At 36.3% G+C, this 24,677-nt stretch overlaps 2 protein-coding genes across 2 annotated transcripts in view; one reads left to right on the top strand and one right to left on the bottom strand.

Moving 5' to 3' along the window:
• The first annotated feature begins 812 nt into the window (after positions 1-812).
• LOC127421580 (prosaposin-like) lies at positions 813-14,598 on the top strand. The gene is made up of 10 exons (XM_051664716.1): positions 813-1,035; positions 1,334-1,398; positions 2,168-2,242; positions 5,812-5,928; positions 6,285-6,425; positions 7,874-7,954; positions 8,116-8,299; positions 10,596-10,738; positions 13,656-13,733; positions 13,894-14,598. Exons 1-10 carry the CDS (start codon positions 975-977, stop codon positions 13,921-13,923), a joined length of 975 nt encoding a protein of 324 aa, XP_051520676.1. The 5' UTR covers positions 813-974; the 3' UTR covers positions 13,924-14,598.
• A 58-nt stretch (positions 14,599-14,656) lies between these two features.
• The window catches only part of LOC127421572 (U4/U6.U5 tri-snRNP-associated protein 2-like), a 28,937-nt gene continuing 18,916 nt past the window's right edge, over positions 14,657-24,677 (bottom strand). Inside the window, exons 9-13 of the mRNA XM_051664705.1 lie at positions 18,206-18,394; positions 17,602-17,744; positions 17,277-17,412; positions 17,090-17,176; positions 14,657-14,996 (exon numbers count right to left, since the gene is read on the bottom strand). Of these exons, the coding sequence (XP_051520665.1) occupies positions 14,943-14,996; positions 17,090-17,176; positions 17,277-17,412; positions 17,602-17,744; positions 18,206-18,394 (609 nt within the window). The 3' untranslated portion in view covers positions 14,657-14,942. The remainder of the gene's footprint in view (positions 14,997-17,089; positions 17,177-17,276; positions 17,413-17,601; positions 17,745-18,205; positions 18,395-24,677) is intronic.

The raw sequence follows: 24,677 nt of genomic DNA, 5'->3' as shown, positions 1-24,677 counted from the left end.
AAAACCCACCCGAGCAGCTGATTCTCTGGCCACCTTCAGGAAACATCTAAAGACGTATCTCTTTCGGGAGCACTTGTCCCAGTCCTACTAATGCAATAACTGTCTTCTTTCTTCTAAGAAAAGAAAAACATTCTTTCACCTCTGTCCCTCACCTTCCTCTCTACTGGCGCTTCTCTGAGAAATCTGCAACTTTGTATTACAGCACTTATTACTGCCTCCTTAGGATGAATCGCTTCTGTTGTATTCCTAATTTGTAAGTCGCTTTGGATAAAAGCATCTGCTAAATGAATAACTGTAAATGTAACAAAGATGCTGTTTGAAGCTTTAGAAATCTGTTGACGTTTGTATACTTCTATTATACAATAATACAGAATAATGCAATAAATATAGGCCCCATATATTCTGTATAGCCTCATGCATGCACCATATTAGCTATTGTATATTTACTAATGTACACCTTGCAAGACCGATTTGGGAGGGAATTTAAGCAACTTTCATAGTAATTTCCTCCCTATAGAAGCTTTCATCTGCTCATCTGCATATTATTTTTTTATTATTGTTATTAGCTAGCTATGTGTTAATATATTAGCTTTTCTACTCTTCTACTAGAGAGTGATAGATTAGACATATTTAGTACAGTATAGATCTACAGACAAATAACAGTTCAATTTCAAAACTATTGGAAAAAAAGCTGTAAGAAAGATTGACCGAAATAAAATGTAAACTGGATTGGATTAAAAGAAAAATGCTTTAAAGGATGACTGTTGCTGGCCAGTGGTTAAAGTTAGCCTACTTCCTCAAAGTACAATAATACGAATCAAAAACGCAAGTGAATATCAGACCGGAAAGATTCTTGAGTGGTTTACCATATGAACAGACGACACCCTGATCTGCATTAGTTTTAAGATATATTGACTGCAGTGGAAGAACACTCTTTACTCCAGATCAAATCATTCCACTAAAGCATTTCTACAATGCAGACAATGGAGTTTGCCATCGTATCTCTTTTAGTGTTCACTTCTACTCTGTCTTCAGGTAAGAAAATTAAAATGTTAACCGAGGCTGGACCTGTTTTATATATTTTGCTTGACCATATATGCAATCAAATTCCACTATTAAAATATGAAGCCTGCACTTATAATAGCCTAAACATTATTCTCTGTAGCCTTCTCCAAGTGTACTAAAATTAATGAAAAGTTACGTTTTAAAATGTTTAAAATGCTCAAATCAGCTCTTTCATTTTCCAATCGGTTTCCTGGTAAGTTAACTAATATGGTCGTACAGTGCAGAGAGGATTAATTAGCGTTAAATACCATTCCTGGTTTCTCTATAGGATGGGCCAGAAGTGTAGATCTCGATCTTCACCGCTACACACAGCAAACATCCAGCCCTCTACAGGTGAGTGATGAATGGTTGACAAATAACATGCTGCATTTACAATGTAATCTATGCATGTGCAAGAAGTTATGGTAAAATGTTATGTAGTGTTTTTTCATAAATATCGGATTCTGTTTTATTTGTTGTTATCTTACACAGTTAATAATTACAATGTATTTTGGTCAAAGCATTTGATATTTTTGTGTTACCTTTTATATTTAGCTTTTTGTGCTTCATAATTGATGAACTTTTTTAATTTATCTGAAAAACATCAGCCAGGCTATTTATTTAATGGCAGGTTTTGACAACTTACCCCGTATAATGTGACAACATACCTAGCTATTTGGGGCATTTAGATAATGATCCATTCATTAGCAGAACTGATCATACAAAAGTCTTATGAATAGAAATGTCTAGATGAGCAGAGGTTTGGCACATTTTTACAAATAATAAATGCACTAACATCTGTGAACTGAAAAGAAGATCTGAGAACCTGGTTATTTTTACACTTCCTTCTTTCTAATAAAGTGTATGTGTATGTCATGTAAATTACAAATCCTAAAAAGAGGTTGTGAGAGTTTGCGGTTTTATTTTAGAACCTGATACATTCTAGCATTCTTTTGATTGTGCATGTTTCATGAAGATTATTACACTGAAGCATTATTACAGAATGCATCTAATAAAATAACTTTTTCGTTACATTTATACCAGAATGTATGACCAAAAGAGATCATGATCAAGCATAATGCAACTTCATTGCAAATATTCCACTGCCATTGTCATTATTTAGATGAACAACATGTGCAGTGATTGCAACAGGATTGTACAGTTGTTGAGGGAAATGCTCTCCAATCAAGACTCACAGGTACATTTGTGTGTGTGTGTGTGTGTGTGTGTGTGTGTGTGTGTGTGTGTGTGTGAGTGTGTGTGTGTGTGTGATGTATACTCTGAAGTAGATGTCACTGAAATCCATTGTAACTAATTGAACTGTTGGTAATCAAAGATCCGTAGTGTCAACAGTATTAAATGTTTAAACATTTTCTGTATATCTGACCTCTCGCACATAAAAAAAAAATTATCAAATAAAGGGTAAATACCAAAGGATGCTATGGGATGGTCATTGTACTAATAGCTTTAGGGAAGTGAAACTTGCAATTGCAAGTACAGATCTAGTTTTACTTTCTCATGGCAGCTGAGCCATGTGAGGTATCTATGGTTTCTGGCTCACATTTGTTCCTTATTGTTCAAAGTTCAGTGTGATGTGTTTCCATTTTCTACACTTGAAGTATTAAACTACTAATTTCATCAAACTATACTTTAAAAACACATTTGATACATCATAGAGAGAAGTTTTGACTAGAACGCTCACAAGTTTTTGCCTGAGGATTGGTGCTGTACTGTGTGGTATACTAAAAAATAAAATACTACACATATTAATGTAAATGACTATAATTAGTGTACTACAAGTAAAAGAAAAGTTTACTGTAGTTTTTTATTTTAGATCATGTTATTTTTATTTATGTATAAACTGCACTCAGTATCTGATAGATTACTTCTGAAATGTAATCTGGTACTGATTACACAACCAAATTTGTAATCAGTTATGTAATTTTTTTTAGATGACACTTTTTAGATCATTTTTGGATTACTTATTGCTTGTTTTGATGAAAATCTAATTTTAAGGGTGGGTTGCACCAATAACGATTAAATTAAGCGGAGTTTAGAGCTAATCCAAGGTTTGTTGATCTAAATTTTATTTTAATTTGAATTGTGTTGCACCACTTAATTTTATATATGGTTTAACAAATCAGAGATTAAACTTTAAACCCGTGATTAAAACGTTCACCTGCGATTAATTTTGTCCGCCATGATGGATTCTGAATTTAGCTGTAGATTGTTAGTACACAGGGCTGATCAAGCAGATGAAGATAATGTCGCAGCAGCGTGTACTAACTAAGAAAAAGTGTAACCAGAAATGAACAGCCCATGCTGCTGACTGAAACGAGTAGAGAGGAGGGGAGCAGTAAAGATCACTTGTGGCTTATTACCGCTATCGTTAAATGCCGAATAACGCTCTCTTCTCGCTTCTCCTCGAGAGACCTGTCTCTGTCCCGTGTCCCCGCATGTAAAGAATGGGGCAGCTGGTAATCGCGTATGGAGTTGTATAAAATTCTGCGCACGCAAAATTGTAGATTTTGTAGCAAGGGCGTAGATTTGGCTTGAACATTGGGGGGTTGCAGCGTGAAGCATTTACATATTTCCATTGATCATGGACTAAATAATGGGGGGGGGGGGGGGGGGGGGGATAACACCCTCCTGTCGCTCCCCCATCCCCCCTGGAATCTACGCCCCTGATTTTGAGCATGCAAAATTATATTTTGAGCACACAAAAATGTTCTGTGCACGCAAGTTGATATTTTGAGCGCACACATTTTTTTTTTGCATGCACAAGATGATATTTTTGAGCGCACAAACATATTTTGCACGCACTAGATGATATTTTGAACACACAGAAAGTTATTTTGTTTGTGCTTGAACTCAGTTTTGTAAAGCAATGTATCTTCTTGCAAAGATTAATACATTTTTATTGCTTGTGCAAGATCTCACTCGTTATCTCTCCTCGTATGCCCTCTGTATGTGCATGGAACTTTAGACTGCTCGTTTGCTTTTCCAACTGTATTCCAACAAGTCCCGCCTCCTACATCAGGATTGGCTATTAGAAGCTGCTTACAAGCACTCTTCAATTGGACAGTTCAGATAGCTACAGCAGCCATGAACATCTCAGTGTAAACATTGCAGAAGAGCCAACAGGCACAATGTTCCAAGTTCAGTGCACACTTTATATACTGTATGCAGTTATCATTACAAAATATATATATCCTATGGATTATAGACATATCAGGAATGCTGTAAGGCTTAACTTACTGTAATGTAAGTTTTTCAAAATATAGTTGCCTGGGATCATGCAATGCTAGGGATTTCTTTCTATTTTTTAAAACTTTTTGCAGTCTCAAACAATTGAGGTTCAATATACTGTACATTTAATTTACCACAAACTATGATAGGAGACATATTTAGCCTCTTTTCCTTTTCTTCCATTTCTTCCATTAATCAGTGTTGCCAGGATTGTGGTAGAATGCATAAACGTCATAAAAACAGCATACTGAACATTTCAAGAGACCCCACAGCTTTGAAATACAAACATAAACAGCTTTTCTAATTTATTATCAAGAATAGAATGTTAATTTAGGCAATATTTATAATATTCATAATATTTATAATATACAAGGCTGTTAAAAAAAATAGGAGAAGAGCGAGTGAGATCTAGCACACACAAAAAACAGTGGAGTTACATACATTTCAGAATTCTGTGCAAATTCACATTCAAATAAACTTTATTCAAGTGCAAAATAGATTTTTGCCTGCTCAAAGTGAATTCATCTTTGAAAGAAGATACATTGCTTTACAAAACTGAGTTCACGCGCGTGCAAAATAACATTTTGTGCGCTCAAAATTTCCTCTTGCACATGCAGAACATTTTTGTGTTCTCAAAATAAAATCTTAAATGCTCAAAGTATTATTTTGCACACACAGAACATTTTTGTGCTCTTAAAATATGTTGCGTACTCAAAATATAATTTTGTGCGCGCAGAATTGTGGCACACATATAATTCCATAATCGCGCCGCCCAACTCACACACCGAATTTAAAAGCGTGCATCGCGGCAAGCAGCCCAAGATTTCGGATCATAATAGACATAAATAATATGATAAACGTCTCTCAGAAGGCTGACGGCACATCCACTGTTCGTTTACCAAGTCATTCATGTTTAATTGTTGGTCCGTTTTTTATTTAAACCACCTCAGCTGCAAATTTAAAGTTAATCCCTTACTGAGATTTAAATATTGGAGCTACAGAATTAAAGTTAACTCAGATTTACTGTCAAATTTAAATCAGGATCAAATCGATGTATTAAAATGTAACCCTGATTATTTTTAAACAAGGTTTAAAGTTGGGTGCAACAGACTTATCTGATAAACCTTGATTTAATCTAAATTTAAGATTAATCCTGGTTTGTGCAACCCACCCTAAGTGTATTAAGTTGACACTCCTTTACACACTTTCATTAAACAATGAAAGTGTTTGGCTACTCCTCAAAAATCAATACTAATAGGTAATGTAATCTATATGTAGTGAAATCCATAAAAAGTAACTAATCTGATTACGCACATTTTAAAATGTATTGTAACCTAATTGCAAGTACTTTATTTTGTAATCAGATTACATAATACAGATTACATGAAGCCCAATTCTACCCAACGCTGACTGCATTTACAATAAAAAAAAATTTTTATTTTTAAATGTTTTTAGCTCATGATCTTCTGTTGTATTCATGATTGAGTGTCTATTTCTTAAGCTATCCCCTCTTCACAGAATCTTGTTGAAGAAGCTCTCAGCAAATTTTGTCATGAACTCCCCAATATGTTTTGGTGCACGGATGGATCAAATAAATATCTACATTTGGCCATACAGTATCTCAGTGAACTGGCAGTGAGTATCTCTCTGTTTAAAATCTTACACTTACTGACAATGGTTGTTTCTTAATGCACAGCCACAACGTCAACATTTTATTTATTTAATATATTGAAAATGTTTCAGAATGGTACTATGTACAGTGGTACTATTTTTAATTGGTGGACTAAACCCCCTAGAAATGCATCCTAATGTGTCGTGATTCATTTGTTTCCTTAATCAAAATGCTTGAACAAAAATGCATTTTATAAATAAAAATAATAATAATATATTACGTGACCAATAACATGAGCAATATGTAATAATTTGTTGTTGAATAATATTGCACAGCCATTATATTATTGCATTTTTTTTTTTTTGTACCTTCACCACAGAATCACAAAGAAGGTGACATATGTTCACTGTTGGGACTATGCAGCATCCCGACAGACAGAAAAGCCACATCAGTGCTGAGTGTTGGTCTGAATGAGTCCGGTTTCCTTTATGCAAATCCCTTAAGAGGAACTAGTCAAGAGGTAAGCATTAGACATACAAAAGATCCAAGAAGTCATTAATGTACTCGTTACCCAGACATTGTCTGAAGTATTGCTTTGCACGGTGAAGAATTATGTCTGGATTGTGACCTAAATCTACCTTGAGTCCAAGTTACAGATTTTTAGTCCACATCTTTGATATGTAAGATTATTATTAGAACATTATGTAACAAGTTTCAGTGTACATTAAGGTTCACATGTTGCTTGAAGTGGTGCATTAAGGGTTTCATCTAGCTGATTTTTAAAATTTTTTAACTTGTATTTACTTTTTACTTTATTCTAATGATTTTGGCACTGTGGTTTTGGCGGATGTGTACCTCGATGGTCCTAAAACAACATTTGATCAACCAATCAGATTTTAAGGTTAGCCTTAAAGGAATAGTTCACCCAAAAATGAAAATTCTCTCATTATTTACTCACCCTCATGCCATCCCAGATGTGTTTGACTTTCTTTCTTCTGCAGAACCCAGACAAAGATTTTTAGAAGAATATGTCAGCTCTGTAGGTCCATACAATGCAAGTGAATGGGGTCCTTTAAAGCCCCTAAAAAGCACAGTAGAAAAGTAATCCATAAGACTCCAATGTCTTCTGAAGCAATCTTATAGGTTTTGGGTGAGAACAGACCAAAATGTAACTCCCTTTTCCCTTTACATCTTGCCATTGCAATCTCTAGCCATGATCATGATTTCAAGCTCGATTACACTTCCTAGTGCTTGACGCATTCGCAGAGCGCTAGATGGCTCTAGGAAGTGTAATCGAGTTTGAAATCATGACCGCCAAGGAGACAGCAAATGTCAATATGTACTGTAAAAGAGGAGTTATATTTTGGCCTGTTCTCAACAAAAAGAAAAAAAACTGGATTCCTTCAGAAGACATGGATTAAACCAATTATGTCTTATAACTTAATTTTATGCTGCCTTTATGTGCTTTTTGGAGCTTTACATTTTTGGACCCCATTCACTCGCATTGTATGGATCTACAGAGCTGAGATATTTTTTAAAACATCTTTGTGTTCTGCAGAAGAAATAATGTGATGATGAGAGAATTTGCATTTTTGGATGAACTAAACTTTTAAGGCTAGGATTGGTGTTTGAACAACATTTTTATCAACTAATCAATTCCCTCTGGGTTTTGGGATTGGGGTTACGGCCAGGGTTAGGACATGTGTCTGACAGGAATGGTGTTTCAGGACCAACAAAGATGATGATCCAGTCAAATGTCCTGTAACTTGGCAAAATCAGTCACCTTGAGACCATGCTTCTATTCTGATGGTTCTAGTCATAAAATAAAGCAAAATAATTGGATTTCTGCTGGAAAATGGAACATTTGACAACTATATTGCAACTATAAGCTATGTTAAATTCAGTTAGTGGATAAACTAATATTTAATATGACAGTTATCAAAAGTTACACTGTTTCCTGTTTCCTAGGTTCGTGTCAATCCTATCTGTACCTTCTGTCTGTTCCTAATAAAGACACTGGAGAGCATGTTGCCAAAAGAAAGAACTGAAGTAAGGCATACACATCTGTTGGATATCAGTTTCATATTTAATCAAGTATAAATTAGTTTAAAATGGAATAGCAAATAGAAATGAATGCTTTGAAATTGTATTGACTTGCAGGACTTTAAAAAATAAAATGCTCCTGATTTTTTTGGTCGGACCCGTTTCAGGAAGTCATAGTGAAGCTTCTGGAGAAAATCTGCGACTATTTGCCTGCACAATATAAGGACATGTGTGACAGCTTTATAGAAACGTATGGAAAGAAGATCATTGAACTTCTATTGTCCTCCGCCCCTCCACATACTATCTGTACTGTGCTGGGGCTGTGTGTCTTCCCAGAGACACCAATACTATGTAAGTAGCCTGATTAGCAGAGGCGAGCACACACTTGTCACGTAGAACAGAGGTTCTCAAACTTTTGTACACAACTCTGTTACATATATATATATATATATATATATATATATATATATATATATATATATATACGGTGAGTTCATATGGGAAAATGCTTCTCTTTTGCATTTTTCTAATATAGATTTTTTCATAACAAATTACATTATCAACATAACAATTTCAGTTAAATGTTGAAAAAAATTCACATGAATTTTAGAATTTCTAAATATTTGCTATGTGCCCCTTTTAATGACAGCATGCACTCGAGCTGGCATGGACTCCACATATTTGTGCAAATCCTGATGATGTTATTCCATATATATGTTTTTTTGTTGTTGAGAATTTTAAACCTTTACAAGCCCCCATTAATAAGAATGAAAATGCCATTAGATTGTGGAACACGTTTACATGAACGTTCTTACACGATTATGCTTAATAAGCCGACAACGTGTGTGGTCATGTAAATGCAATTAACGACTGTCATTAATGGGGGTAAGGTCATAAACCACTTAAGAATAACCCAGCCAACACACCTAGATCTTTGCCCATTACCCCGATTTCACGTTGCACGTAAACACCTTTACCGCAATTCTTACCGGCTCATCAAATGTGCGCACGTTGTCAAATGTCATGTAAATGCAGATTTCTTGCTTTGTTGAGATTTTTTAAATAAGCTGATATTTGGGAGTAATCAATGTATTGGTGTGCATGTAAATGTGCTCCGTGATATACAGTATCTAGATAGCCCTGAGAAATTACCACTGTTAGATATATTTTAATTATGTCAATTAATGCATTAGCTTTGACAGCTCTAAAATACTAAAAATAAAAATACTGAAACTAATCAACACTAAAAAAAAAGCAAAAAACATTAAGTCACATTACCAGCAGTGATTCTTGCGTTATGGCAGCTCTTAAGGTGCCATTGATTTGCCGAAATCTGACTCCCCCCAGATTCTTAAGGCCCCTGCATACTTCTTACGAAATCGAAGAACAAATGGATGTGACATCATTTAGAACAAAATCTGTCCACAAGAAGGTGTTTTTGAGTTCGTTTCTTTGGTTCGTAACAGCTAGGAAAACTTCTTACTAAAGAAAGCTACTAAAAACATTCGGTAGGTGTGACCTGGAGCTCAACCTACTTTGAGGCCAATAGCTAAGGCCTGTTCAGTCAGTTAAGATCAGTCAACATGAACACACTAGCATGCAGTTATAAGCGAGCTGGTGCAAATTTACCTTCATCAGTACGATCAATCTCGTAGAGACATTTTCCAAGAACACGTCATTCATTTTTTTGTTTAATTAGTGTACAAAAGGAATAAAATCCACTCAAATACTCTTTAGTGCCCAGACTCATGTCTGTCTACAGCGATTCACACATCTGCCCAAAGTAAGATATGCCTATCATCATTCTTTTGTCTGTATTCTGTCCATTAACACTCTTTTATACACCCTTCTTTGCAGTAGTATCTTTGTCATCATAAATTACAACAGTGTAATTGTCGCATATTATGTGTTAGTGCATTAGCACTATGCATTTAGAATATAAACAAGACAAAAAACATGTTATCTCCTGAATAAAACATTTTAATGTCACATTGGTTGATGTTTTACATGTAGTCCTGAGCGTTCTCATATTTCAATATACCTCTAAAAGGCCTCCCCCTGCAGAGTGGCTGGCGTCTGAATGTTCGCAAATAGTATGTTGTTGCTCAGCTGTTTCAAAGTTCATTTTACCTCTGAACGAAGAACAGAGAACTTCTCCATAAGTGTGCTGGGGCCTTTACTCCCCGCAACCTAACTGTTCCCTGTACCTAAAGCCCACCCCTACACCCACCTGTTACCCTAACCATAGTAGGGAGTCATTGGTCACATCTGCACCTACCCCTAAACATAACCATTCTTGGGGGTGAAAAATCGGCATGACACCAGTACGGTGTCTAGCTCCCACGAGATGGATCCAGAATTGCATTGATGTTTTTGGATTGATGTACTTAAACTTATAAAAATGAAACTAAATTGGAATGACAAATTGAAAATAAAATAGAAATAAAAATCTTTAAAATCTTTTATCATCCTTTAATAATAACCTTGTGGGGCTGGATGCTCTGATTTGGTCAGACTTGTTGCTTGACATAAAAAGTTTTAGACCCACTGTGTTAGCAAATCCTCAAACCAGCCGTGATTGAAGAATAATTCTTTCTGCTGTAAATTAGTAATAATGCTAAATATGAATTATTTGTGTCTTCTCCAGTGTCCACTGTGCACACAGACTGTGATTCCTGTAAGAAGCTAGCAGTTCTGTCTCAGTTTCGTTTGGGCCACAACTTCACTGAGATCCAGACCTCTGCTAAGCTTCAGAAGATATGCCACTTTCACCCGAATGCTATTCCTCAAGTAAAGAGCACAACACATCATACATATATATATATATACACACACACACTGATCAGCAACAACATTAAAACCACTGACAGGTGAAGTGAATACCATTTATTATCTCGTTACAATGGCACCTGTCAAGGGGTGGGATATGTTGGGCAGCAAGTGAACGGTCAGTTCTTGAATTTCATGTGTTGGAAGCAGGAAAAATGGTCAAGCGTAAGGATCTTGTGATGGCTAGACAACTGAGTCAGAGCATCTCCAAAACGGCAGGTCTTGTGGGGTGTTCCCGGTATGCAGTGGTTAGTACCTACCAAAAGTGGTCCAAGGAAGGACAACTGGTGAACCGGCGACAGGGTCATGGGTGCCCAAAACTCATTGACGCGCGTGGGGAGCGAAGGCTAGCCCATCTCATCCGATCCCACAGAAAAGCTACTGTAGCACAAATTGCTGAAAAACTTAATGCCATGACAGAAAGCTGTCAGAGCACACGGTGCATCGCAGCTTGCTGCGTATGGGGCTGTGTAGCTGCAGACCGGTCAGAGTGCCCTTGCTGACCCCTGTTCACTGCCGAAAGCACCTACAATGGGTATGTGAGCATCAGAACTGGACCATGGAACAATGGAAAAAGGTGGCATGGTCTGATGAATCATGTTTTCTTTTATATCATGTGGATGGCTGTCTCTGCTCTGGGAAATGTTCTGTTGAGAAACCTTGGGTCCTGGCATTCATGTGGATGTTACTTTGACATGTACAACCTACCTAAAGATTGTTACAGACCACGTACACCCCTTCATGGCAACGGTATTCCCTGATGGCAGTGGCCTCTTTCAGCAGGATAATGCGCACTGCAAAAATTGCTCAGGAATGGTTTGAGGAACATGACAAAGAGTTCAAGGTGTTGACTTGGCCTCCAAATTCCCCAGATCTCAATCCGATTGAGCATCTATGGGATGTGCTGGACCACAAGTCCGATCCATGGAGTCCTCACCTCTCAACTTACAGGACTTAAAGGATCTGCTGCTAATGTCTTGGTGCCAGCTGTCCTGTGGAGTCCATGCCTCAACGGGTCAGAGCTGTTTTGGCGGCACGAGGGGGACCTACATGATATTAGGCAGGTGGTTTTAATGTTATGGCTGATCGGTGTCTAAATATATATATACAGTATATATTAAATATTTTTCACACTACCACTATTTTTCTTTTAATACGTCAACTAAAAATGTACAACCGTGTATGTACAAGCACCACAGCAGATTTACATAATTTTTCTTAAAAGCATGTCTCAAATTGTGTATTGTGTTTAATAGAATTCTGTGTTGGAAATAACGGTGATGGATATGACATTACATTTTTTTTTTTTATACAGTAAAATAGCCAGTTTCTTTTGTCTTGCTAAGGCTAATTTCATACCTAACATTTAATGTATCCTAAATACACATGCACAGTTAAATAATATTTTCACACATTTTGCATAATTTGTCAAAAATTATAGCTTGAATGGAAATCACACCTTATAAAAAAATATTCTGCTCACAAGTGATATTTACATTTTTAGTTTTTTTCAAACATCACTTGTCTCACATTAATTTCAGACGTACACTGACACTTTTTTCGACAAGTACACTAACTTTTGAAAAAATAAATAAAGGACAAAAGTGTTTGATGTGGTGGAAATGAAACGACAACTGTGGGACAGTCATGTATTTTTTTTTTTTAAATATATAGAAATAATTTCACACAATAAATAGGGTAATGGTTTATGTTTATTTCACTCTTTGTTTAGATTATGTTAGCTTTAAACATGAAATCATTTGTATTTTTACAATGGATTTTCATACCTAATATTGAAAGTCTGGGTCTGGGATAAAAATCAATCAAATCTATCTATTTCCATATTTGCAAATTTTCTGAAGAAATTGTGAGTAGTCCTTGCAGAACTCGCCATCACTATGCTAAAGTATTCTAGATTGTTGCCAGGGTGTTGCTAAGGTGTTATTAGGTGGTTATGTACTGGTCCAAGTTTGAAGAGCCCACTGTGAAATCTCTGAGATTCCGGTACCTAAATATGACTCGGGTCTCTCCTTTAATGTAAATTACAAAGATTTCACCACCCGTCTGCCAGGCAAAAGTCCGATTTTTTTCACAAAGTATTAGCACACCTCGCCACAACAAGCTGCATGATTTGAGGTATCATATCTGTAGCACAAACTGTGTGGGATAGGTTATGCGCTATTCTTGTATAAGTTCCATTCTTGCATTTGGCACCTTATTTAAAAAAATAAAATAAAAAATTGGACACTTTCTGGTAACACTTAGTATTGCCTTGGCATTAACAAGCACCACTTATAATCAGCTTTCATTTACAGCACTAAAGCAAATAGTGAAACCTCCCAGATTCTTACTGAAAAACACTTAAAGGTGCATTCAGTAATTTTTTCCTCATTAAAAACGTTTAACTCCTAAAGACATGAATTTTAATTTTGCAATATATGTAGGAAATCATGACCACACACATTAAAATGAAGACTCCAGTCATATCAGTAACCTTATATAAGCTGTTTTGTTCTACATGGAGAGGGTCCACACATGGGGGCTGCCATGTTAGAATCACATGACCAGCCGAATACTACTCGCTTAATCTCATTAACCGTCCTGTTATTTGACACTTTCACTCATTGATTAAAGTAATCATGGCTGACTGTGAATACTAAATTTCTACAATGGCATCTGAAACTGAAAACTATTGATTTTAAATGATGTTGCATCCAAGCCACTAGGTGTCAGTGTAAGTTCAAGATGACACAAAGACAAAAGTTACCGAGAGCACCTTTGAAGACTTCGTTAACCTTTTGTACGAAGCACTTCCCCTGTTTTTTACAACAATGGTACATTACACTTATAAATCTATTGTCTCCACTTTCTATCCTAGTGTGAAAGGTTTGTGCAGCTTCATGGCCTCAGGGTGCTGAAGAATGAAGCAAAACTACCAGCTATTACTGCATGCAAGGTAATATGACTTGCCCAAAATTAACACTGATCTTAATTACAGTCCATTTTACAATCTACCTCAATGACTTACAGTAAATATGAACAGCTTGTTATCTGGGAGGATTGGAGACATTCCCAAGCGATTCTTGACAGAAACGTTTTGTGTGTTTTGTTAACAGGAGGACTACCTCTGCAGGGGACACAACTGAAATCAACTGATTCAATAAGATTTCAGCTCAGAAGCAATGACTTTTCTTCAGTTCACCTGATCAAACCTTGTACTTCCACTTTAATGGTATAAAAGCAAGGGACATTTTAAGACGTCCTACTTAAGCTTTGATGACTTTTAATTAGCCTTAAAATGATCTTTACACACCTATCAGTTTTTAATGTAAGCATACAAATGTTCTTTCATGTCAAATGTTTTTAATGATTATCATCGTATTGCTATGCATTTAAAACATGCTCATAGCATATCTTACTTGTAACATTAAGTGACACGGTTACTTCATTTTTCTTTTGTCAAGTTGGTTAATTGTTTAGTTACACAGATTCATATTTTCTATATGCCATTTATGTGAATAATTAAGGGAAAATAGCATATGATTTAAGATGATTAAGACGATTTAAGATTTTAACAGTGCAACATTATGCTTGTCATCAGAAAAACTCTGATCTCTGCTAATAAAGCCGAAATTAATCACAATCACTAATACTGTATATCATTAAAAAAAAAAAAAAAAAAATTGCCTTTGAATTTTTACTATTGTTTGTGTGGTAATGCTGTACAAGGTGGAAGACCTTGTTCTCCACATGAAAATGTGTTATCAAAGGTGTTGCTCAAAACCTCAAACAATAAATCCTAAAATAAATTTCAACAACAACTCTTATTCTCGTTTCTTTAAAATGCAATGAAGCAAAGAAATGCAGGGCAACTCTCAGAAACAACACAATAACAAATGTTTTTATTTGTAATCTTGGAGACTGGCGTATTAATCTCAATCCTAGCTTTCTGGAGAGCTGAATTATTGACACACAGTATGTAGTCATGAAAGGTTTAATAAAAAGTTTCATATTACAAAAACAGCCGAACTTAAACAAATCTTTTCTCATTGCAACGTATTCACTCCATCACTTTAATCTAGTGCAGAGTACTCAAGAGATCAAAACTGAATCCAATACAGGAGCGATACATCCTACATAATGCGATGCTGACGTTTTTTGTCTCTTATTCCCCTGTATGGCTTTCTGCACCATCTTCTTTATCTTGTCTCTTCCAAATCTGCAAAATGAAATATTTTGGTAAAGGCTGCATACTGATGCTTCAGCCAAGAGTTACACCAGTTAAACAGCTCAAATATGCATTATTTTTGGAAAATGTATTTAGCAATGCCTACAGTATTGTACTACTACCCCACATACTTTCAAAACTATGCATCCACAATCAACTGACATGAGCCATTTTTAAAGCCACATTGATCCACAAGGTTTTTCATTGGCCGACCTAAGATCTAGAGAGAGAACTGGCTAATGGCTGATGTAGTGCACATATACAATATTTAATGAGAGCAATTTTATACAATATTTACTACATATGTTAAATGAGCATTAGCCATTGACAAAGCTGTAGGTAGATTTGAGAACTGACACAAGAAGAAACTACTACTGTAAATATACCAAGAGGGTGTGGTTATTAGACAATACTTTTAAAATGGCCAGATATTTAGACAATTAATTAGATGCATTAACATTGGTCTATCACTAATTTATTCATCATAATGGAGTTTAAATGTAAGGTTTTGCATTTTCTTGCTGTATTCTGCGAGGCAGGTAAATTACACTGGCGGCCAAAAGTTTGGAATAATGTACAGATTTTGCTCTTATGGAAAGAAATTGGTACTTTTATTCACCAAAGTGGCATTCAACTGATCACAATGTATAGTCAGGACATTAATAATGCGAAAAATTACTATTACAATTAAAAAAAAAATAATAATAATAATAATTCAGAACTTCTTAAACTACTTCAAAGAGTTCTCATCAAAAAATCCTCCACGTGCAGCAATGACAGCTTTGCAGATCCTTGGCATTCTAGCTGTCAGTTTGTCCAGATACTCAGGTGACATTTCACCCCACACTTCCTGTAGCACTTGACATAGACGTGGCTTTCTTGTTGGGCACTTCTCACACACCTTACAGTCTAGCTGATCCCACAAAAGCTCAATGGGGTTAAGATCCATAACACTCTTCTCCAATTATCTGTTGTCCAATGTCTGTGTTTCTTTGCCCACTCTAACCTTTTCTTTTTGTTTTTCTGTTTCAAAAGTGGCTTTTTCTTTGCAATTCTTCCCATAAGGCCTGCACCCCTGAGTCTTCTCTTTACTGTTGTACATGAAACTGTTGTTGAGCAGGTAGAATTTAATGAAGCTGTCAGCTGAGGACATGTGAGACATCTATTTCTCAAACTAGAGACTCTGATGTACTTATCCTCTTGTTTATTTGTACATCTGGCCTTCCACATCTCTTTCTGTCCTTGTTAGAGCCAGTTGTCCTTTGTCTTTGAAGACTGTAGTGTACACCTTTGTATGAAATCTTCAGTTTTTGGCAATTTCAAGCATTGTATAGCCTTCATTCCTCAAAACAATGATTGACTGATGAGTTTCTAGAGAAAGCTGTTTCTTTTTTGCCATTTTTGACCTAATATTGACCTTAAGACATGCCAGTCTATTGCATACTGTGGCAACTCAAAAACAAACACAAAGACAATGTTAAGCTTCATTTAACGAACCAAATAGCTTTCAACTGTGAAAGTTGGCCAAACAGTTGTCTAGATTTGATCAAAAATGACATTTTTCAAACAGTGATGGTGCTGTTTTTTACATCAGTAATGTCCTGACTATACTTTGTGATCAGTTGAATGCCACTTTGGTGAATTAAAGTACCAATTTTCTTCTGAAACAACAAAATCTGTACATTTTTCCAAACTTCTGGCCGCCAGTATATGTCAAGTCATTTTTATCACTTTCACAACACACATAATTTCAAAGCAGCTTTACAGGAAATCATGCATTAACAAAAAATGAAACTGTAATATCTATAAAGTCTTAGAGTGATCAATGTGTGGTTTGATTAAATATGACTGTAAATTGTGTATAGAAATCAAATAATTAAACAATAATTGTATTTAGAATGGGTGTTATTGCAATTGCTGCTACATGAACAACATTACAAAATGCTAAACTATGAGGCAAATTTAGGTTCTCAATTTTAATCCTCAAACTACTGTGCAATTTCATGTGGATTTATGTTTTAACATCAACTCGATCAGGTGTTGATTGACAATGTTAAATGACAATGAAAGAACAAGTTGCAAACCTGTATGTATGCTTCTGAAAGTGTGATCATCTGCGGAAGGATATCAATCACCTGCAGGTCCTGAAGTTCATACCACTTCCCTGTGCCCTGTCAAACATCAACACATTATTAACTAATAATATTGTGCCAACCACTCCAATAATGATGCTGCCGCCTACGACTGAATAAATGTTGGTAACCCACTTACATGATGCAGAACATGAATTCTATATGAACCTTCAGATGGCTTGCCATCGTGAACTACATTTGCCACCAGGTCATAAGTTGTGATCTTCTCAGTAGCTTGCGCCTCTTCTGTGAGGTACTCGCGCAAATCAACATTCCTATTGCAGATCAATGTTTTCATTACATTACAATAGAATTTCATTACATTACAGAGAATACAAATATTGCTAAATTGTTTCATACAAAGACTTGGTGAGCATGCCTAAAAGAACTTCATCGCAATTTATCCTGTGCATATTGTTCTTGCGAACAAAATACAGAAACATCAAACAGGAAATGAAACGTACGTGATGGGAAAGTTGACAATAGTTGGGTTCTTTTCAACAAAGAAGTTGTTCTTTGTGAATCGTTTGATGCAGAAAATAAGATATGGGGGTAGCTTGGTGAGCTGGAACCTTTTTAGAAAGTTCTCTTTGTATGTCTTGTATTCCTGTGGCAAAAACAGAGTAATTACTTACATTTAGACAATACAAACAATAACAAATTGGAAATCCAAATTAGGTATGCCGGAGAAGAAGTCTTTCCAGTCTTTTAATCTTCTTCATAAAAATGACATCTTAACTGGTTTAGGTGCATTGCATAAACAGAAAATGTCAATTGTAAACACTCCATTGCTTTCAGCTTAATCCATTAGTCAAATACCATTCATATGTGAATTAGTTTTTCATTCAAATTTGATGTTTTTGCATGAGACAAAGATGCTTCAATCAAAACATAAATCAACTCTGGGAGTGGTTGGGTTGATTTATGTTTGATTGAAGCATCTTTGTCTCATGCAAAAACATCAAATTTGAATGAAAAAAAAAAACACTTTGCAATTCAGAAAAACATCTGTTCTGGTCAAAATGTAAGTATTCAAACCAAACAAATTTGCAGAACGTTAGTGCTCACCTTCTCAGTGTTTCCGTTGAATTTGCCCAGGATGTTGAAGAGAGGAACCTGAGGAATGATCAGCTGCTCTTTCTCATCTTTGTAGAGAGGAGCTGTGGGCAGGTCCAGGGTCAGGTACAGAAAGGTGGACTCTGACATCTCTTCCTGGTACTCCTCCTTCACAAGAAGGGCTTCTTTCTCCTCTGCAGGCTGTGGGAAACAAGGATGTACTTTATTTACTAGGATTGCCAAAGTAAACAAAAATGTATGAGATTAAATTAAATATGTTTAACATATATATATATATATATATATATATAACAATTAACACTTACTCATGTTAACACTGAATTCTTTTTAAAGGGTCATGAAACCCCAAAACAAATTTTTTGAGATGTTACCAGATATGTGCAGGTTGCACATTGAAAGAAATGCACTCATTAAGTTTACTGTTAAGGGGAAAGTGGTTATTTTTTGGTTTTATTGAGCAATTTCGTTCTGAACAAAGGTCACAAAAAAGTTACGATTGGTAGGAACAGTACACATGCACGTCAGTAGATCCTGAGCGTTCCTACACATTATTCATGAGAATGAACGCTTCCATCCAATCACAGCACTGCCTCATGCATGAGCTGGCATTACAGCACCAGCGGAGAACTCAAACTCCTGGACGTAACAGCTGTTCAGCAGGCACAAGACTTCAACAATACTTGACATGAGAGCGGACTTTTACACTAAACACCAAGATGAGATTGAATTTACTCTTCAGAATGGACCACAGTCCATAAGCGGACCGGCACGAGTGTTTTTTGGCTGCAGACATGGAGCAGCTGTGTACAATGGAAGGCTTGTTATTTACATGGAGCACCATATTGCGTCCTCTGTGTGTCTGATAATGAAGCGGATAACGCGACGGCTTGTTCAAAAGACAGAAGACAATGATGAAAACCGAAAACTCAAAGTCATGTCAGCTCTCTCTCTCTTCTTTTATTTATTCTTTACATTGTGTGAAAGTATCCGGGATTTACACCTACACGGTTTACCGGCGTTACGCCATCATGGAGTTGAAATACTGGATAACTTTACACAGAAAAGGTTAGTACTGGTAAGCGGTTTTATCACACAAGAGTTATGTTAACACTCCCGACTGGACTTAGTCATGGAACGATATGGGTATTTCACGATTTGGTTCAATATACGATATGAGGTTCACGATTCGATATAACAACACTTAAATGACGAAGTATGAGAGAAAATTGTGTTTATTTTTCTAAAATATGTTTGAGAAAAATGCACATTATAAATTCTCATCAAAATAAAGTTCTTTAATACACAATAAATATGCTGAAAGTTTAAATAAGAGTTTATCATATAACTTTCTCTATAAGAAAAGATCACAACAAATAAGCCTTCAAAAATAGTGGGCTGGCTCGGGTGCAGAACAAGCAATAGAACTGAACAGAACCTGTCCTGAAAAATTATGTGAAAGTGTATATTTTATTTTTTAATAATTTGTTTGTCATCATCATTATTTAAATGTCTTTTTTTAAACTTAAATTTAAACTTAAATTTCTAAAAGCTAAATTCAAGCACTTCAAGGTCCTTGTGGGACAGTGTAGAAAAAAGCGCAGTGGGGTGAAATCAAGCAACAGAGAGATTATGATGAGAACACCGATCAGGAAATTTGAGGCCGATACCAATCACTGATCTTTTAACACTAAGATTGCGATACCAAATCCCGATTTATTTTAAAGTGCCCTTTGCCACACTTTCGCAAGTTATATGTTTTATATTATAATTGTTTTAAATATTGAGTGTAAATTTATAACATTATGCTTTGTGTTATATTACCCTGGAATTAGTTTTATAAAACAAACTATCACAGCCATGAGGGGGTTTATATTACAGCAGCTGAGAGAGAGACAGTAAATTTGGAATCTTCTCTCATCTTAATCCACCGCTCTCTATTTTTTCCCTCTTCTGGAAAGTCATTCAAACGTAATAGTGGATTTTTTTCTTTTGGTCTTGTAGCAAATGGGTAAGTGAAAATAATATTTGCTGTGATCTCCCAATCACCGCTGTCGAAGTTTACCCTGCAAATGTTTACTTCTGTGTTCCAAAACCTGGATTGTGAAAAGATCTGTAGTGCTGGGATGAGTAACTGATGAGATACTGAGAGCACCTGGAGAGCGTACATGTTTGATTGACACCGCGAGTGAGATGCTCAAACAGTCTCTATCGCTCCACACAACATCTGAATGTCACGACTCATGTTACATCACGTATACTCGGATTTGTATTTGCATGTTTATTTGTTGTTTAATTCATTTTTATACCCATTTGTATGTGTACACTCACTGTGCAGCGTGTCAGAAATGTTTTCATATTCAAACACATGTACACTACTGGTCAAAACTTTGAAACACACTCATTCTTTATTATAATTTTTTTTCTTCACATTTAACTCTTGTGCTGTCTTGAAATGTATTACTTAATTTGGTCTTCCCGGTCAAAAATGACCGGCCTATTAAAAATTGTTTATAAATCTCTCATTATGCTAAATTATCACCAAAAATTTTATTAGATCTTTTTGTAAACTCGATTTCTTTCAATTAGAACAAGTTTTGTATTTCTGTATGATCGTAGGCCTCATTGACCTGAGCCTATGCACCTAATTGTTGAGTTAAAAATAAATAAATAAATAAATAAATATTTGTGGATCATTTTGGCAATATTAAAAAATGAAAACATGCTGTACTATATATCACACTAGTGTGCTTGAATGTTTAATGGAGGTTTAAGCACTTTTATTTAGTAAAAAAATACCAGAAATCACACTTGTGGTGTTCCTGGTAAAAAATGACTGGCCATTGAAAATGAATGGGGAAGATCACAAAAAAAAATGAAACCAGGAAATGAACCAGGTCAAGCGGTCTAGTGTCATGATCAAGGGTGTGATCAAGAGCCTCATGCACAGATAACTGCTTGGCCATTGGGCTGCCACAAAGAGAATGATGAGCAAGGCCCTATGTGGATTTATATACCTTAGCTGTGGGAAAGCTTCTGTATATTAGTAACATTAGCTGCGTTTCCACTATCGGGCCAAATGAGGGTGTGCTAATGTGTGCTAGGGTCAGTTGCAGTCCAACTGTCACTACTGGGGCTTCATCTTGCCTCCTCAGGGCTTTCTTGGGGCCAACGGCCTGGGCCTGCTGATTACCCTTGTGTCAAACAAGGCCAACCAGGGAGGCTGGTACAATGTCAAAGGCGGAGTTTCGCCGAACTTGTCAGGATACAGTGCATTCAGAAAGTATTCAGAACCCTTCATTTTTTATTTTGTTATGTTGCATTCTTATGCTAAAATGCTTTAAATTGTTTATTTTTTCACATCAATTTACACTCCACATGTCCAATCAATTGAATTTGCCACAGGTGGACTCCAGTCAAAGTGTAGAAACAACACAAAGATGATCCAGAGAAATGGGATGCACCTGGGTTACAAAGTTTGCAAAGTTTTCAAAAATCTGGTTTTTGCTTTGGCATTATGGGGTATGGAGTGTAGATTAAAGTGAAAAAAATAAATAAATAATTTAAAGCATTTTAGCATAAGGCAGCAACATAACAAAATGTGGCACGCTGCACGAGTGTTTGTAGCCTGCTTAGCATTGCTTATTCTTATTCTCATATGTTCATCGTTTCATCCTTTGTCATTTTAACATGTTTCAGGTTTTTCCGCTTTTCTACAGATTCATCTGTGGGTATTTTACCTAGCTAGAGTCTGTGATTGTAGCCTGCTTGCTTTTTTTTTTCTTTTTTTTTTTTATAGCATCGCTTATCTATCTGTTTTCAGCTTTTAATCCTTAACATCTGCCATTTTTCAGCACGCATTGGATTTTCCACTACATTATTCTCTTAATGATTCGACTGCGTGCATTTTCCGTGAGCATCTTCTTTCTAATTTATCGTGATTAAACTGCCCGTATTCTACAGAGCGCATTCGTTTTTCTCCTCTGTGTTACACGGATTATTGCATCGATCTCAAAGCACCGCTTATCAAGAACAACCATAACGACAAACAATTGCGTGAGGGATTCACATCGATCTCAAACCCTCACCGCTTAGGAACAACCAACAACAACAACAATCAATTGAGGTAAGTCATGGCATCCGCTCATGTTATTTCTTCCTGCATTGCATGTCACATGTTTACAATAGCTTCTTTCGTCAGCAGTGAGGGATTCACATGTGATAAATGTAAGGAATTAGTCAGGCTGACGGAGAAGGTTAATGGAGTTAGAGACACGTATCCGAACGCTAGTGGAGGTCAGTGAGAAAGAGAAGCCGGTAGATACTGTTTCAGACGCAGGTAGAACAGCAAGCAACACACACACTTTGCTTCCGGTTCTAGAGCCCCCACAGCAGGGCGTTTGGGTGATGGCGGCATACTCGCAAAGCGACACCACTCTCCCATTCCTGTTAGGGTTTCCAATCGATTATACCCACTCAGTGATGCACTCACTGAGAATCATGTTGAAAGAGCCCTAATAATTGGTGATTCAATTGTAAGGAACGTGGAAATAAAGACTCCAGCCACTACTGTTAAATGCATTTCGGGTGCCAGAGCATCTGACATCAGATCAAATTTACAAGTGCTGGCTAATGCTAAATGTAGATTTTCTCAAATTGTTATTCATGTCGGCACTAATGATGTCCGGCTTCACCAGTCGGAGATCACTAGATATTATGTTAAAGAGGTGTGTGAACTTGCAAAAACGATGTCAGACACTGTAATATGCTCTGGCCCCCTCCCTGCTCGTCGTGGTGAAGAGGTTTATAAGTAGATTAGTGTCACTGAATGGCTGGATGTCGGAGTGGTGTCTGGAGAATAGCATAGGAATTATAGACAATTGGAAGAGTTTTTGGGGTAAACCTGACCTGCTAAAGAGAGACGAAATCCATCCCTCCAGGGAAGGTGCTGCTCTCCTCTCTAGTAATTCGGCTCATAGTCTTAATAATGAGAGTATTTGACTAACTGGGGCCCAGGTCAGGAAGCAGACAAAGTGGATAATCCGAATGTCTGCTAGCTGCCTTGAGATGTCACACAGGTCACATAAACTACAACACATAGAGACTGTATCACTTATATATCACATAGAGACTGTGTCTGTTCCCCGAACAACCAAACACAAAACTCTCAACAAATCATTGAAATAATTTGAAAAAGGTCAAACTTGAATAAAACAAAAAAAATCAAGATAATCATATGAAGGTAGGCCTACTAAACTTTATATCTCTTTCTACCAAAGCACTAATTGTTAATGAAATTATTACAGATCATAGTTTGGATAACCACCCCAGGTTATTGTTATAAACATGAGCCTAGGAGGAGGTGTTGCTACAATTTACAGTGAAGTTTTTGGTGTTACTCAGAGGACAGGATATAAGTTTAAGTCTTTTAAACTAATAATGCTTAATGTGACACCGTCAGATATAAATAACAAATCACTGTCTTCTCATGCCCTTGCTACAGTATATAGATCACCCAGGCCTTATTCTGATTTCCTTGGTGAATTTGCACATTTTTTATCAGATCTTGTAGTTACTGTAGATAGAGCTTTAATTGTTGGTGACTTCAACATTCACATAGATATTGAAAATGACACATTGGGATTAGCCATTTATCGATATTCTCAACTCTCTTGGAGTCAGACAGAATGTGACAGGACCAACTCATCACCATAATCATTTACAAGATTTAATTCCGTCATATGGAGTTGATGTTGATACTATAGAAATTCTCCCGCAGAGTGATGACATCTCAGATCATTACCTGGTCTCTTGTATGCTGAGATCAGCTAATGTTACTCAATCTAGACCATGCTATAGTTCAGGTAGAACTATTCTTTCGACCACTAAAGATACCTTCACTAATAATCTTCCAGATCTATCTCATACACTCAGTAAGCCCCAAAGCCTAGAAGAACTTGATGAAATAACAGAAAAAATAAATACAGTCTTCTCTAGCACTCTTGATAGTCACACCCCTTCCATTAAAGAAAATTAAAGAAAAAAGCCCTGCACCATGGTACAATGATCACACTCATGCTCTCAAGAGAGCAGCTCTGAAAATGGAGCGCAAGTGGAAGAATACAAAATTAGAGGTATTTCGCAGTGCATGAAAGGATAGTGTCTGTAGCTACAGACAGGCACTAAAAGCTGCCAGGTCAGCATATTTTAGCAAACTCATAGAAAATAACCACAAAAATCCTAAGTGTTTATTCAGTACTGTGGCTAAATTGGTTAGGAATAAAGCCTCAACTGAACCAGATATTCCGTCGCAGCACAAGAGTAATGACTTCATGAATTTCTTTACTGATAAAATTGAAAAAATCAGAAATAAAATTGGAATTATGCAATCATCTGTCACAGTACCTCAGAAAACAGTGTCTCATAATTTTCCTCACGTGCAACTTCAATCCTTCGCTATCATAGG

The sequence above is a fragment of the Myxocyprinus asiaticus genome, chromosome 3 (assembly GCF_019703515.2).
Source record: "Myxocyprinus asiaticus isolate MX2 ecotype Aquarium Trade chromosome 3, UBuf_Myxa_2, whole genome shotgun sequence".
Classification (NCBI taxonomy): Eukaryota; Metazoa; Chordata; class Actinopteri; order Cypriniformes; family Catostomidae; genus Myxocyprinus; species Myxocyprinus asiaticus.
Note: the sequence above shows the minus strand (reverse complement) of the source record. Positions and strands in the feature narration are given on the sequence as shown.

Excerpts from the sequence above, each read along its gene's own strand:
- LOC127421580 (XM_051664716.1), top strand. The coding sequence starts at position 975 with ATGCAGACAATGGAGTTTGCCATCGTATCTCTTTTAGTGTTCACTTCT. Across the intron at positions 2,243-5,811 it reads TCTCCAATCAAGACTCACAG|AATCTTGTTGAAGAAGCTCT; the intron begins GTACATTTGTGT and ends CCCTCTTCACAG. Across the intron at positions 5,929-6,284 it reads AGTATCTCAGTGAACTGGCA|AATCACAAAGAAGGTGACAT; the intron begins GTGAGTATCTCT and ends CCTTCACCACAG.